This window comes from Anomaloglossus baeobatrachus, chromosome 6 (genome assembly GCF_048569485.1).
Source record: "Anomaloglossus baeobatrachus isolate aAnoBae1 chromosome 6, aAnoBae1.hap1, whole genome shotgun sequence".
In the NCBI taxonomy this organism is placed as follows: Eukaryota; Metazoa; Chordata; class Amphibia; order Anura; family Aromobatidae; genus Anomaloglossus; species Anomaloglossus baeobatrachus.
The window spans coordinates 413,320,625-413,338,026 of record NC_134358.1 but is presented as its reverse complement, the minus strand read 5'-3'; the positions used below and the strand labels follow the sequence as shown (position 1 = coordinate 413,338,026).

General features: G+C 44.5%; 1 protein-coding gene across 3 annotated transcripts in view; it reads right to left on the bottom strand.

Annotated features, from left to right (window-relative positions):
- HECW1 (HECT, C2 and WW domain containing E3 ubiquitin protein ligase 1) overlaps positions 1-17,402 on the bottom strand; it is a 498,317-nt gene that overhangs the window by 54,375 nt on the left and 426,540 nt on the right. For all 3 annotated transcript variants that reach the window (XM_075315148.1, XM_075315147.1, XM_075315149.1), the window contains 3 exons: positions 16,680-16,789; positions 15,340-15,460; positions 8,372-8,485 (listed from right to left, as the gene is read on the bottom strand). In XM_075315148.1, the coding sequence (XP_075171263.1) occupies positions 8,372-8,485; positions 15,340-15,460; positions 16,680-16,789 (345 nt within the window). The remainder of the gene's footprint in view (positions 1-8,371; positions 8,486-15,339; positions 15,461-16,679; positions 16,790-17,402) is intronic.

The following is a 17,402-nucleotide window of genomic DNA, read 5'->3' as shown; positions in this document are numbered from 1 at the left end:
ACAATATGATAAATTCTTAATATGCAGTTTAATCATGGCTCTTCTACAGGTACTCATGTACGTGGCTCATCATTAGTGATGAGCGAGCATGCTTGTTACTACTCGGTACTCGCACGAGTATCACTGTACTCGGTCTACTCGGCGGGGACCGAGTAATCTCGCGATACTCGTGCTGTACTCGTGGTCTTCATCCCTGCATGTTGGCGCTCTTTTGAGAGCCAGCCCTCATGCAGGGATTGGCTGGCAGACCGCTGCAATGCCACAGCCCTGTTAGTTGTGGAATTGCAGTGATCGGCCGGCCTGCACAGCGTGACCGAGCCTTTATACCGGCGGGCGCGCTGTGCTCTGCTCACAGCTATCCAGACAGTCAGTGCAGGGAGAGGGTCGCTGCTTCAGGGAAAGGTTTGCGGCCCTTTAAAGCTATTTCCGTAGCAGGGCTGCAAACAGTGTGACCAAAAGTCCTTCTCAGGACTATTCTAGTTGTATACAGGCAGGCAGGGTATAGCCAGGTCGGAGTACAGTAGCAGAGTCCTTCTCAGGACTATTGTTGCTGTATACAGGCAGGGTATAGCCAGGTTAGAATACAGGCTAGTGACCAAAAGAGTCTTTGTCAGGACTATTGTAGCAGTATACAGGCAGGCAGGCAGGCAGGGTATATAGCCATTCCTAGTGGTGACCGTATACCAGCCTTCATCATATCTGGGGCTGGTGTACACAGTCTAAAACAGTCCTGATAGTGTCAGACTTCTCAGCAATTGTCGCTCCTAAAACCTGTTAGGTTCTTAGTGCGTCCGTGCTTGCATTTAAAAACCGCACGTGTGTGCCTGTCGGTGGCAGCGTACAGGTGCACTTGTGTGCGTTTTTACCAAACTATTATATAACGCACAAGTGTAGTGTATAATACACGTCAGTCAGCAGTGGCTGATAGTGTCAGAGTTCTTAATTTTTGCTCCTAAAACCTGTGTTAGGTTCTTAGTGCGTCCGTGCTTGCATTTAAAAACCGCACGTGTGTGCCTGTCGGTGGCAGCGTACAGGTGCACTTGTGTGCGTTTTTACCAAACTATTATATAACGCACAAGTGTAGTGTATAATACACGTCAGTCAGCAGTGGCTGATAGTGTCAGAGTTCTTAATTTTTGCTCCTAAAACCTGTGTTAGGTTCTTAGTGCGTCCGTGCTTGCATTTAAAAACCGCACGTGTGTGCCTGTCGGTGGCAGCGTACAGGTGCACGATTTGCACAAACTTTGATATAACGCCCAAGTCTAGTGAATACACGTCAGCACAGCATTGCAAAATGCGCAAGGGCGTTGGCAAGGAACAAGGAAGTGGACGTGATGGTGGTGCAGGCAGAGGCCGAGGTCGTGGGCAAGCTCTAATTTTGCCACAACAAAGGGCCACATCTAGTCGCTCGCACGTCCTGTCCCAAATTCTTGGGGACCACAGCAGTACACCGCTCTTGAACCAAGACCAGTGTCAACAGGTTGTTAGTTGGATAGCGGATAATGCTTCCAGTCAGATTGGCACCACCACAAACACTCTGTCTTCCACACGGTCAAGTGTCAGTAGCCGTGATACTGCACCGCACATTTCAGAACCTGATCCTCCTTCCTACCACAAGGCTGAGTACACGTCCTCGGACATTAATGATCCCACACTTGGACACTCGGAAGAGCTGTTCACGTTTCCATTCGCACATTCTGGCCTCTCGCCAGCTCATGTTGAAGTGGGTCATGAGGAGATCGTATGTACAGATGGCCAAATATTTGAGCAGCCACGTTCTCACGAAGTTGGCAACGTGTCTCAACAAGGGGTGGACGATGATGAGACACAATTGTCAGGAAGTCAGGAGGAGGAGCAGGGTGCGGAAGAGGAAGACGACGTGGTGGATGATCCAGTAACTGACCCAACCTGGCAGGAGGATATGCAGAGCGAGGACAGCAGTGCACAGGGGGAGGGAGGCGTAGCATCCCAACAGGCAGTAAGAAGCAGGGTGGTGGCTCCAGGCAGAAGTCAGGCAACCGTTCCCCGGAACAACAACACGACACAAGGTGCCTGTACAAATGTTAGGTCTTCCCGAGTCTGGCAGTTTTTTAAGTTGGATCCAGATGATTCTAAAAAGGCCATTTGCAACACCTGCCGTGCCAGCATCAGCAGGGGTACCAAAACTAGCAGCCTGACCACCACCAGCATGATCAGGCACATGTCAGCCAAGCACCTGACTTTGTGGGAAGTACAACAGAGTCGAGGAGCAGTGCTTGCTAATGTCACTGCTACGTCTTCGCTGGTTGTGCATGCGAGCCAATCCCCTGTCCATGCTGCCTGCGAACAAGCCTCCTCCGGTCCTGCACCTGCAGTTGCCTACGCAGAAATAACACCATCATCAAGCACGTCCTTGTCCCAGCGCAGCGTTCAGTTATCCATTCAGCAAACCTTTGAACGCAGGCGCAAATACACTGCCAACACCCCACATGCCACAGTTCTAAATGCTAACATTTCGCGACTGCTTGCGCTAGAAATGTTGCCTTTTAGGCTGGTGAAGACAGAAGCATTCCGCGACCTGATGGCGGCAGCTGTCCCACGTTACTCGGTCCCCAGCCGCCACTATTTCTCCCGGTGTGCCGTCCCCGCGTTGCATAACCACGTGTCACAAAACATCACACGTGCCCTGAACAACGCTGTTTCACCCAAAGTCCACCTAACCACAGACACGTGGACAAGTGCTTGTGGGCAAGGCCGCTACATCTCGTTGACGGCACACTGGGTTAATATTGTGGAAGCTGGGACCCAGTCTGAGCGAGGGACAGAACACGTCCTTCCCACACCAAGGTTTGCAGGCCCTACCTCAGTCAGTGTTTCACCCACACTCTACAGCTCCGGAATGTCATGCTCTTCAGCCTCCTCCTCCTGCGCATCCTCATCCACTGTACCCTCCACACCAGTCCCAAGCTGGAAGCACTGCAGCACTGCATCGGCGAAGCGGCAACAGGCTGTGCTGAAGCTAATCTGCATAGGTGACAAACCCCACAATGCAGAAGAGCTGTGGGCAGCTCTGAAACAGCAGGCAGATCACTGGCTCACACCTCTGAACCTAAAGCCAGGAAAGGTCGTGTGTGACAATGGCCGGAACCTGATGGTGGCTTTGAGGCGAGGCCAGCTGACACATGTTCCATGCGTGGCCCATGTGCTCAACCTCGTGGTTCAGCGGTTTCTAAAGTCATACCCAGAGCTGTCTGATCTGCTGGTAAAAGTTCGCCGCCTGTCTGCACATTTTCGAAAGTCACCTACTGCTTCAGCCGGCCTTGCCGGCTTTCAGCGCAGTTTGCATCTTCCGGCTCACAGACTGGTGTGTGATGTCCCCACGCGTTGGAATTCAACTCTGCACATGTTGGTCAGGATATGTGAGCAGAAGAGGGCAGTTGTTGAGTACCTGCATCACCTAAGCCGTCGGGAAATGGGTCAAAGTCCACACATAACACCTGAGGAGTGGAGATGGATGTCCGACCTATGTTCCATCCTCCAAAACTGTGAGGACTCCACCAAGATGGTGAGTGGTGATGACGCCATTATTAGCGTCACCATACCGCTACTCTGCCTTCTAAAACGGTCTCTGCTCAAAACCAAACATGATGCATTGCAGGCGGAGCGCGATGAGTTGCAGCAAGAAACAGTAGTGGGTGTGGGTGATAACACACAGCCCAGCCTCGTCTCATCACAACGTGCAGTGGAGGACTATGACGAGGAGGAGGATGAAGACATGGAGCAAATCTCCGGCCAAATTGAGGATATGACATGCACACCAGTCATATCCTCGGTTCAGCGTGGCTGGCCAGAGGACAGGGTAGATGAGGAGGAGGAGGAGGAGGAGGACAGCATGTTCAGTCAACGTGTTGGTCAGGCTACTGAAGTCCTGGCTGTTAAGAGTCTGGCGCACATGGCTGACTTTATGGTAAGCTGCCTGTCTCGTGACCCTCGCGTTAAGAACATCTTGGCCGACAATCATTACTGGTTGGTAACACTGTTAGACCCACGCTACAAGGAGAACTTTATGTCTCTTATTCCCGAGGCGGAGAGGTCAACCAAAATGCAGCAGTTCCGGAAGGCCATAGTCACGGAAGTAGGCAAAGCATTCCCCTCACAAAACGCTAGCGGCATAGGTCAGGAATCAGTGGACAACCAAGGCGTACAGCCGAGAGAGGCACAAGTCCAATCCGCCAGAGGTAGGGGAACAGTCTTTAAGATGTGGGACAGTTTTCTCAGCCCCTCACGTACCACAGCCCCTGAGGTGCGGGGTAGTGCCACAAGAAATCCTAAGTTTGCCCAGATGCTCAAGGAGTACCTTGCAGATCGAACAACTGTACTCCGACATTCCTCTGTGCCTTACAATTATTGGGTATCCAAGGTGGACACGTGGCATGAATTGGCTCTCTACGCCTTGGAAGTCCTGGCCTGCCCTGCCGCTAGCGTTTTGTCAGAGCGTGTTTTTAGTGCCGCAGGTGGAATCATTACAGATAAACGCACCCGCCTATCAACTGAAAATGCTGACAGGCTGACTCTGATCAAGATGAACAAGGGTTGGATTGGGCCAGACTTCACCACACCACCAGCAAATGAAAGCGGAATTTAAAGTTTGTAACGGGAATTTGCCATGTACCTCCAGTCACCCATGGGTACACACTTCTGGACTTTGGATAATCGCTGGACTGCTCCTCCTTCTCCTCATGCGCCACCATGATGACCGTTACAAGAGTTAGGCCTTTGTTTCAGGTATACCCCCAGTGGTAAATTTTTTCGCCCATTCTTTGCAGAATGGACATTACAACGACAGGAGACCCGCTCCTTTGCAATGGGAACAATGTTTTGAGGCCCTCATGCACGTCTCTATGCAGGGACAACGTGGAGCCTCCCAATTTTTGGCTGCCCTGCCAAAGGGCTATACTACAAAAGACCCACTTCCTTCCAATGGGCACTTCAGGTTTACAGGCCCTCATGCACGTCTCTATCCAGGGACAACGTGGAGCCTCCCAATTTTTGGCTGCCCTGCCAAAGGGCTATACTACAATAGACCCACTTCCTTCCAATGGGCACTTCAGGTTTACAGGGCCTCATGCACGTCTCTATCCAGGGACAACGTGGAGCCTCCCAATTTTTGGCTGCCCTGCCTAAGGGCTATACTACAATAGACCCACTTCCTTCCAATGGGCACTTCAGGTTTACAGGCCCTCATGCACGTCTCTATCCAGGGACAACGTGGAGCCTCCCAATTTTTGGCTGCCCTGCCTAAGGGCTATACTACAATAGACCCACTTCCTTCCAATGGGCACTTCAGGTTTACAGGCCCTCATGCACGTCTGTATGCAGGGTCATTGGTGAACCTCAAAATTTTGGACTGCCCTGGCAAAGGAAAATACTACAAAGACTCAGTTCCTCAAAATGGGCACATTAGACTCAGAGGCCTTTATGTACGTCTCTTCTCAGGGACATCGGAGTGCCACACAATGTTTTACGTAAAATCTTTCATGTATTGATCTCAAAAAGTAACATACATTAGCTCTATCTCACTATTGGGTATGTGCCCTTAACATTTCCGCCATGAAAATTCATTTTGGTGTCATTTTGGAAGGTTTCCTGGTGAGTCCGTAAAAATGGCGTAAAACGCGGACAAAATTGTTCACAGCTGTGACTTTTGAGTGATAAATGCTTCAAGGGGTCTTCCCCATGCTGTTGCCATGTCATTTGAGCACTCTTCGGAGACTTTTGTGCCATTTTTAGGGTTTCTACATGCTGCCGGTGGTCATTTCACAAAAATACTCAGGTCTCCCATAGGATAACATTGGGCTCGTTGCTCGGGCCGAGTACACAAGTATCTTGGGAGGCTCGGCCCGAGCTTCGAGCACCCGAGCTTTTTAGTACTCGCTCATCACTACTCATCATGCAATAAGCTGTTATTGGCAAGCTGTTAAAATGCACACTGTCCACATATGGTGGTTTCTGGGATACTGAATGAATACTAATTGTGAATACAGATAAGCCAGTGGTCAGGGCCAGCAGGGATAATGGTAGCCAGGAGCATGGCATTTGAGGCCTTAAAGAGAACCTTAATACCTCTTGGAAAACTTAAAAAAAGAAATCAAATGAAATGAAACCAACATGTAAACTGTTTCTCAAATATATATATAATTAGGAAAACTTAAAGAACGCTGTATAATTTAGAGAAATTAGGTCTTGTCCTTTAAGTTAGAGACTGATCTCAACTAAAGTCCTTTCCTATCTATTTTGACAGTTATGTGAGACTTCCTGCTTCTAAACTGAAAAACACCACAGTGACTGGGAATGGGCAGCATAGAAACACAGGGAATATCTGTGTGTTTGATGTCATTAATGACTACCTCCCTATAACAGCAATTTTATTACAAAAAAAAAATTGATGTCCCTATCCTAATCCTTTTTTTAAATGTAAGTATATTAAAAGGGTGGTTCACCCATATTTTTTATTGTCTATATCGATATTATATTGAGAAACAATGTTTCTCTCAAATACTTTATGTTGGCAATAGTGCCTGTGAGAGGCGCGATTGCAGACCGCTGTTCCCCGATCCGTGACCTCGGGGATTCGGTGACATCACGACAAGTTCCGGACATGTCACATCCTGCGGCCAGCCCCAGTCTTCCTGACTCACTGAGCTGTGATTGGTGTTTCACCACTTGTCACAGCTCAGCGTATCTCCTGCTTGCAGCGCTCTGCTGTGAGGGAGGAGGGAGCAGATGGGCTGTGACGAGCGGAGAAACACCACCCAATACCCAGTCACTCACGGACACTGTGGCCAGCCGCGGTGTCAGGAACTTGACGTGACGTCACCAGATCCCCGAGGTCACGGAGGCCAGGGGTTAAGGAGCGAGGAACAGCGGTCTGCAATAGCGCCTCTCACGGGCACTATTGCCAACATAAGGTACTTGAGAGAAACATTGTTTCTCAATATAATATCGATCCAGACAATAAAAATATGGGTGATCCACCCCTTTAACACTAGAACTACTGGACTCGTGACACCTATATAGAAATACATGGTGCAAAGTAGTCAAAATGACTACCTCAGTAGTTCTAGTGTTAAAATAAAACTATTAAAACTATCGGTTTGGTATCTGTACTGTACTTGACTCTTCAGCAGGATTTGGTTGCATAGCAGTATCCCACAATACTGGCAGCCTTTAGTTTGCACTGACGACAGTAAAACAGCACTTACTGATCGGTAACATTTTACAATAGTTGCCGATTTGTAACTGCTATTTTACTGATGCAGACCATACTCCTTTAGTCAAAAACACAAGATCTTGTATTCCGAGCCTAAAGGCATCAATAAAGAGTCCATTACAAGCTACAGACAGTTTTATTATTTTTTATTTAATAGCTTATATTTAGATAAATTTTAGGCTAGGGCAAGCTAGTTTTTTAAAAAAAAATAAAATAAAATAACAGTCATAGGGAGGTGATACAGATGTAAAATGGATTCTTGTGTATTATGGAGAAGCAGCAATAGTCTAGAAACAGCAACTCAGGTAAACCTTGTCACAGTTTCTTCTCCTTGTGTTAAGGTACTGTCACACATAACGAGATCGCTAGCGAGATCGCAGATGAGTCACCATTTTGGTGACGCAGTAGCGATCCCGTTAGCGATCTCGTTATGTGTGACACCTACCAGCGATCAGGCCTCTGCTGTGAGATCGCTAGTCGTTGCCGAATGGTCCAGGTCATTTTCTTCAAAGGCGATGTCCTGCTGGGCAGGACGCATCGCTGCGTTTTACACTGTGTGACAGGGTCACAGTGACTGCTGAGATCGTTATACAGGTCGCTACTGCGACCTGTATTGTTCCTGCATCGCTGGTAAGATCTGACTGTGTGACATCTCACCAGCGACCTCCCAGCGACTTACCTGCGATCCCTATCAGGTCGCATCGTTTTCGGGATCGCTGGTAAGTCGTTGTGTGTGACTGGGCCTTTAGAGCTATAGCTGATTAACCCTTTTATGTGAAAGGCGGACACACCAGTTACCATGTGTAAGAGCAGTATATGGGTCTTTTGTAATCTAAAAGCTCCTTTTGATGCACAATTTCACCTGCTTGGAAGATGGATGTGTGCCCCCTTATCTCTTGGGCCCCTGTGATACTGCAGAGGTTGCACTAATGGTATATTCGCCCCTGCCCTTTACCCTTTCATGTATAATTTTAATAGCGCAGTTTATGAAGACACAGATTCATGTAATTAAACACCTCCAAATCACCTGAAACATGAAGCTTTTTAATACCAAGGTAAGAAAAATAATCTAAAGTATAGCTTATTTTACGCTCTGTTTCTTTAAATGTAATTTGCACTTACCCTTCTTCCCCTACAAATGTGATATATAATTTGTTTCTCTGAAGTTCTTTGCGTGAGTATGCCATAACTTGGTTAAAGGTACCTTCCAAAAGATGATCTCGACGTATAATAAGCCTATAAAGAATACAAAGAATTGCAATCAATCACATTCCTCAACAATATTTCAATTGTAGAGCACAACAAAAACCTGGATATGGATATTAAGAGGAAAAACGATATAAATAACTTACACAGGTATATGAATATTAGAAGAAAAATAATACTAATAGCCCACAAAAGTAGAAAGAAAAGAAATTGAAGCTTTGTCCTAGAAGGAACATCCTTTTCCAGGAAAGTATGTCAGTCATAGTTCATAGTTTGTTCATAGTCTGTTCTGAGATGTAAAGAAATGTAGCATCTAATTACTCTTGCATAAATGCACCTGTATTATATGTAGACTTATTACACGAGAATAAATGGCTGCCATAGTCCTGAGCAGCACTCCGGCAACAGCAAACAATAGACAGTCAAATGCTCATAATCACATAAAATGCTGAGTAAAATTTAAAGGGAATTTGTCAGTAGAATTAAGCCTCTTCAGCCATCATTTACATGGGCATAAGATAATTGAATAAAATTATATTTTGATATCTGCAATCCAATGTTTTATCCCAGAGAAATCTACAGTTTTCTTACATATAAATGAACTATAAAAAGGATTGTCCACTACAGGCACAACTCCTTCCACATCTGCCCCATTAAAATAACAATGCTCATACGTCTGTTGGTGGCACTGTTCCAGTTGTGTCAGCATTCACTCTCCTGGTGTCACACGGACATTTTTACTAACTTTGCCGACTGTCATGACAGCGTCGGGATCTGTTCAGACTACTGATTCTGACACTCTGCCTGATAACTTCTCTGAGATCTGTATTCAGCGCAGGGTGACTCGTGTGTCGTCCAACAGATTGGTAGTTCATAAGCAGGCTAGCAAGAGTTAAACTATACTGGTCTGCTTGTGAGTCATTTTTGATCCCATGTTGTGGGGGAGCCAATCACATCTGCTTCCCTCCTATATATGTTGACTGAACACTTCCATAAGTGCCAGCTATAGTTTATCTTTACTGGTCTGGTGAGGTGTTGTGGTCCAGACTAACTGGTGGGTGTAGTACTTGTTGTGTGCAGTTGTGGAGTTAACCCTTGTTACCTTTTTTTTTCCTTCTTGCTCTTGCTTTTCTTCTGAGAATCTCACTGTTGGTTCCTGTGTATTTGCAGTGTGTCCGAATTTTGGTTTTCCCCTGTCTGTCTTTATTTGTGTTTCCCTTTCTCCTGCCCCTTCCTTCACGGGTGGGGGAATAAAATCAGTTCTGGTCAGGAGCTTAGCCAGTCAAGGGACTCAGGCATCTCCACCATTAGGGGTAAGCATGAGGTTAGGGATAGCCTAGAGACCCTTAGTCCCTGTCCTATAGTCACATCGTGACACCCAGAACTCATGTGACATTGCAATGGCTTCCCTCTCCCGCCTTAAGATGTATCAAACTTCAAGAGGAAGTGAGAGAGCAGCCATAGATCTGACTTCCTCTTGATTACTTACTCTTTTGAAAGTAGGGACAGAAAAACCAGCGCTGATTTAGTGCAGGACTTGTGTGACGTAACAACGTTATATGAGCCCTGGGTTAGCGAGTGCCAACACTGCTGGAACGGTGCCGGCATGGCAGGCGAGTGTAAGTTTTGTTATTTTTATGGAATAAATCAAAGGACATTAGATGGGGTTGTCCAAGTAGTGCACAAACCTCTTTAAAATAAGGCATTATAAACGAGTTTAAATCACCAAAGAAAGCCTAAAGGGGGCTTTATAAGCTACGATCTCGTTAATGTTTTATCGTCGGGGTCACGTCATTAGCGACGCACATCCGGCGTCATTAACTGTATTGCAGCGTGTAACACTTACCAGCGACCTTAAACGTCCTTCAAAGTGGTGAAAATCGGTCACCATAGAGAGGTCGTCCTAAAACCAAAAATTGTTAATGGTTGTTTAAAGATGTTGTTCCTCGTTCCTGCGGCAGCACACATCGCTGTGTGCGACACCGCAGGAGCGAGGAACCTCACCTTACCTGCGTCCCGCCCGCAATGAGGAAGGAAGGAGGTGATTTGCCAGCTGCTTAGTGACGTCGCGGTGACATCGCGGTGACGCCGAACGCACCTCCCCCTTGAGGGAGGGATTGTTCGGCAGTCACAGCGACGCCGCCGACCAGGTAAGTACGTGTTACACTGCCGTAGCAATAATGTTCGCTGTGGCAGTGATCACACGATATCGCATGCACGACGGGGGCGGGTGCTTTTGCGTATGATATCGCTAGCAATTGCTAGAAATATCGTAGTGTGTAAAGCCCACTTTAGACTCACAATGTACAAGCAAGACACATACTCGGACTGGCCCACAGGGAAAAAGGTGAAATCCCGGTGGGTCCCTTTGCAGTAGTAGGTTCCCTACCCCTTTTTCGTAGATGGCACAATAGACTTGATTCCCTTTTTACTGACAGAAGAAACCTCTCATCAATAATTTAATAATCGAACCACTGCATTATTATATACAAGCACTGACATATTTGGGAAAGAGGGTAATGTAATAACATGTAGAATCAATGTTGCTGGTGGGCTCACCAGTTCAACACTTTCAGATCATACTATGGGATGTGAGCTCAACAACAAGCAGGATACAGGTGAGTACTACCTTGTTCTACTTTGAATAGGGATCATTACACAAGTAAACTAATGCATTTGAAAAGTTGCATTCTGTAAGGATATTATATCAATATGTAAGCTGTAAAATAATATTCAAAAATGAATCTATGCTTTAAAATAAAGAGACTTTCACTATTTAACACCTTCAATTGATGCACATGTTCAATACATACTCCAAATGCTTCCTTCAAAATAAAAGACTGGCTGGTAAACTACTATGGTATTCCCAAAAAAAAATCACAGAATATATCATAGTATCATCCTTACACAATACTAGCTAGCTTTGTTTTTCAGTGTTTGTATTTGGCCTGAAGACAGAAGCCTTCATGAAAATGTGATGTTAAATTAAATATTTAGACCACGTCTGTGCACTTTCATTAACTTGATTCGGAAAATAATTATCCATGTTACAGAAAAGAATAATCCAGTAGTGTATAAGGGAAAAGGACAATAACACATCATTAAAGAGGATTACCGGAGGATTCAATAGCAAACAGCCTACACAAGATTTGGAAATATAATAAAAGCATATTGAATAGTTATTATAATACTTAACAATACATACTTAAACCTCTCCTCTCATCAAAAAGGTGGTGTTCCCTTCTTCACACTAACCTTGCCTGAATAGAAATCAATTGCCTACAAAACAGGTCACATATTCAATCTCCATAAAAAAACAACTAAAAACATTATACAAAACAGTATTCCATGCTATGATGGCAGCATAATGCCAACACACAGATTTCCCGTGGACACATCCAACACTATTACCATCATCTATATCTTTTACTTCAAAGACCACCTACTTAACTATGGCATTAACACTGATTAATTTAGTAACTCCAAATTTAGTGCCATTGTCTACTACAGAGAATAAAAGTGTAAGTAAGTAAACTCGAAAAAAGCTAAATTTTGTGCAGTAGGGATGCCGACATACTTACCTCCATGGATGGCCTGCGTCAACCCTGTGCCGAGTGTCAGCCCGGCAATCCGGAGGTGAGGTCACCAAAGTTCACAATCCGACAGCGGGTTCACTGGTGGTCACACTTGGTATCGTGGGAACCCAGCTGTAACTCTGGGGACCCGACTGACATCACCACTTCTCACAGCTGGGTCCCTGCTGCCCTCATGGTGTCCAAGGAGCTGCAGTGATTGTTTGCGTTTTGCATCACTGCAGCTTCTGGGTGTAGCAAAGTTGGGATCGACATAGGGTGTCATGTGGAATACATCAGAATTGTAGAGGCTTTTTGGGGGTTAATAAATTGGTGAAATGGTGTGTGTTTTTTTTATTATGTAAAATAAAGAATTTTTGTGTTTTTGTTTTTTTCTTTTTACTTACAGGGTTGGTAATGAAGGGTCTCATAGACAACTCTCCATTACCAACACGGGGTTTGATGGCAGCTGTGATTTTTGACAAGTCTCCAGTTTTGCCTCTTGTTTTAATTCCGCTGCTTTCCTGAGTACACCATTATTTGTATTTTCTAAATATGTCATATGGGTCTAGACATATGGCTGTTTTATTTAGTGTTCCTTTTTGAAGGTCTTTACAAAGGGGCATCGCTCACAGGGTAATAATATAGAATAACCTTAACACAGGCCTTTAGTAATAAACAAAAAAAAGCACTAAATAAAAAGGCCCATACCTTTGGAACAGTACGGTGGATTTAAAAAAACCAAACATAGAACACAGGGGAGCAGCGGTAATACAATAAATTAAAAAACTGTCCACTTTTAATGTGGATAAAGGTCCTCTTTATTCTGGGTGACTATAGATTCTTACCGTACAAGTAATAGTTCATAAGAGAGGTTTGCAGATTAGCTCTTGCAGAATGAAATGAACTGTCTAGTAGATATCTACTAACCCACTACAGGAGGTAGCCAATCTATAATTCAATGTTCAGTCCTTTAAGGAGCCATTCAAGATTACCAGGGATTAATGTCAACCCAGAAACTCATCTACAGTTTGCCTCTTACGGGGTGTATGCCCCTCATCAGTCTTGGCGGCTGACTGTAATAACTTTGAGGAAACTATAAGAAGTCCAGGTTTTCCATAAAGAGACAACCTGAGTACGGAGTCTACAGGCAATGCTCCATGGGAAAAAAAAGGAGGAAAATTAGCTCTCTAGCCGAACAAAAGAAATTAATTAGTAATTATTACTTTTCCTTGCTATTGCAATGGTGGGGATCTTCAAGTGGGACATCCTACATTCAGCCTATTATCGGGGGACCAGACTACCAAGAGGTAGACTTAACCAAGGTGAACAACTGCTTTGTGACTTGATAAATGGGTCCAAGTATGGAGTATATCAAATAGCATACTTCCATTTGATGAAAGAAACGCCATAAAATCTTAAAATCTCACTTCATAAAAAAATAAATATTCCAATTCACAAAACACACAAGTCTCTTTTGTGCTACTAAACATTGCAGTGCATTTACAGCACGGTAAGATGGCGAGGACATACATTTAACCTAAACGTAATCTACAATAATAGTGAATGGGAGAACAGGCACACAAAGACCCTATTGTGTCAAGAACAGCTTTTATACAAACCTTGAATCTTCACAAAAATAAGGTTGAAATATTTATAACTTGCCAGGTCTCCGGAGGATCAGTTCAGTCACATTTCTCCAACTTAGTCATAAAAATTATTGCGCTTTAGGGACTCATTTGTATGGTTTTCCGGAGTTTCTGGAAGAATTATTGTAGTAAAAGCTAGCTTGATGAAAGCTGAAGGAATATTATTTTAACCTCGATTGTCTGATTTAAAGGATTCATGGCTGCCAAAGACCGACACAAGGGAACAAATACTTCCCTTAAAGGACGACCAGTTCACAGTTAATCAGCACATTATTATTCAAACAGTGGCACGAGGTCTAACCTGGAGAATGTCAATTCAATGACAAATAACATGTCTTGGGCTCACAAGATGCAGGAGTATGAGTATGCACAAAACCGTATTATGGACTGTAGTGTTATAGATGTGTAATATAGATGCACAGAGTCAGTGTTCCTTGTGCAGAACATTCTGTATTGTTCTGCCATGCTCTCCTGCAGAGCTGGTATATGTTGCCTATGGTCCAAATCGTTTTGCAGAATGAATGCTCTGCTGGTTGTTTCACAGCACTGGGTTTCACGCTGGTCCTGGGAGTTGCTCTCGCAGATGCTTTTCGTTCCCTGTGATTGTTCTACCTCATTATGGAGCATGTTAGCTCAGGACGCCGCCAGTCATACTTCCTGTTTACAGTTGTGCTGTTGGTGCTCAGTGTTCAGATCTTGGTCTCTAGACTTCAGACTGCTGTTTACCAGTCTCTGCCTGTCCTCCCCTGTTTCTGTTGTTACTTCCCGACTTCTGACCTCGGACTTCCTCCTGACCATGTCCTCGCCTGCTACCTGTATCTTGTACGTACTTTCTGGGAACCCTGACCTACGGGCTGTATCCTGACCTCATCTCTGTTTGCACCCTCCCCCGTGTACTGTCGTGTCCTTTTGGTTTATGATCTCCGCCTGCCTGACTACCTCTCCATCTACTGCATATAAGTAGTGTCTAACATTACCTTGGGTCAGTCATCACACACAGACTACAATGGGGTTATACTGTATGGCTCTGATATTATTTAAGCACACGCACAGATGACACTCACAAGCTGTATTCAGAGCTGGACCATGAGGTAGGCCAAGAAAAGAGCACCAATTAGTAACATGAAATATATGAATTAAAAAATATAATAATATTCTGCCTTTCTTTATGCAGCCAGTCCACACAGTTTATGAATGGCTAATAATGTTCTAGATACTGGGAGCATGGATGCCTGAATGCGCTTAAGGGCTCATTGATGTGTGGATAGTTCCAGTCACTCAGGAACACATTTTTTCTTTGTGAGAATTGAACTATTATTGCTTAACTGTAGAGTGAATTGGTTGGTAGAAGACTGTGAGTGACAGTGGATTGGTAGCACATTCGTAAACCTCTTCCTTGGTCACCGAAGGAATTTGTTTCATCCTTGGCTTTTATTACAATGTCTTGTAAGAATGTATCAATGTTTCTAGATGAGTATAACTCATGGAGCACAATAAAGCTATGTGACTCCATGCTAGAGACTTTCTTGACCCCTCCATGCACTTCCTAAATCTATAGACTCCGTGCATATGGCATCTACAGTATATGGTAGTGCACAATAGTTGAGTTGGCTGCTTAATACAATGAACAAACTCATTTTAAAGAACATAAGAAAATGCTTACTTAATTTTCCCTGGACCTTGCCCATATCCTTTTGCTTCCAATTTTCTGTAAAAGTTTCTTAACTTGGCTTCAAAATCTCTTCGGTATGGGGATGGAGCCCTTGCACTTGCACGTTGTAGACCTATGAAATAATTGTGACATTAGATGAATATCTGAGATCTTGATATCTACTGAAATACTTTCAAGAAAATATGATTTAATGTTTGCCCATGATATAATTATCATGGCCAAAGTCACTGCCTATAGATAATGCTTTACTGCTATTTATTGCCTTAATTGCTGGCTGTTCTGCTGCTTTCTCACCCCTGAAATATAAATTAACCTAATTAAATAGTTACAAAATGGACTTGACCCTTAAAAAACCCATGTAAGCATATAATTCATTGCTAAATTGTACATTTAAAACTAGTTATATTTCATATATAAATGGGGAGGTTTCGGTGTATCTTTTCATGGCCAAGAGGTTGATGAACTCTCCCCCCCCCACAATTTGCAAACTGAGCAGTGAGAGCTGCCTAAATGTTACTGAGGCATTACACATGCGCACTGACTATGCAGGAGTCAGAGGTGTGCACAAAGTGCGGGAGTTGGCCCCCTTCCATCACTGCCTCCTGATGGTGGCCGCCACTTGATATATCCATACACTCAGAAGTGTAGCGAGCATCTTTAGAGAGGAGAAGATGGCATTGAGATCATTTATATACTCCTCCTGTCTTCAATGTGTCACAGAATAGGTTAATGTCAGCGGTGAGATTAGAGGAGATACCAATGGCTTGACCCAAGTAAAATTGTCATCTATCCTATACATAGATGATACCTTGTTAAAATGGAATGAATCCTTTAATTTACTTTACTAAAGTCAATTTGAGGTAGACCTACAGAGGCTCAGGTATGTAGCGCTCAAGATTGCCATTATCACCAGGACAAACTGGGCATATACTGGACCCACACATGCCTTCCCATTTTGCCCACAATACTTCATTACTCAAATGCCCAGGCAGGTGCAGATCTGGCCTTAATTGTGCTAATGATCTGTATCCTGCCCAATAATGTTCTGTAGATGTCACACTTTACATTTTTGGATAAACTGACCCCTTTAAAATGACACTTCTTGATTCTCTAGCAATTAAAAATGTCCCTACTCACATTTGGAGTTGCCTCAGAAAAGTGCATTTTATATGGTAACAGTGTCTTGTTTGCCAAAATTTCAGAATTGGGGTTCATGGAATGATAATCAGAAACATTTTCATTTAGAACAATATATAATAAAAGCATTATTAAAGATGCTTAACAAAAAATACATATTATTAAGATGTTAGTCATACATATTAACTACATACCTGGGGAGTTCTGTGGAGAGGAACCTGGGGAACAGCGTGGAGAAAAGCTGTATCCAGGATGAAAGGCTGCTTGGAGTGGGATATATGACATGATGTCTTCTTCAAAAAGGCTGCAAAACACAAAGGAAAATCTGTTTTAGCATTGATTCTCTTTTGTTAACACTTTTATGTATTATTTAAAGAAGATGAGGAATTTTGCAGCCCTGTCCCACCAAGGACAACATCTGCAAGGAGTTTGTATCTTCTCCCCGTGTTTGCATGGGTTTCTTCCCACACTCCAAAGTCTTAGGGGTGCTTCACACACAGCGAGCTCGCTGCCGAGATCGCTGCTGAGTCACGTTTTTTGTGACGCAGCAGTGACCTCATTAGCGATCTCGCTGTGTGTGACACTGAGCAGCGATCTGGCCCCTGCTGCGAGATCGCTGCTCGTTACACACAGCCCTGGTTCGTTTTCTTCCAAGGCGCTCTCCCGCTGTGACACACAGATCGCTGTGTGTGACAGCGAGAGAGCGACAAATGAAGCGAGCAGGGAGCAGGAGCCGGCATCTGGCAGCTGCGGTAAGCTGTAACCAAGATAAACATCGGGTAACCAAGGTGGTTACCCGATATTTACCTTAGTTACCAGCCTCCGCAGCTCTCACGCTGCCTGTGCTGCCGGCTCCGGCTCTCTGCACATGTAGCTGCATTACACATCGGGTTAATTAACCCGATGTGTACTGTAGC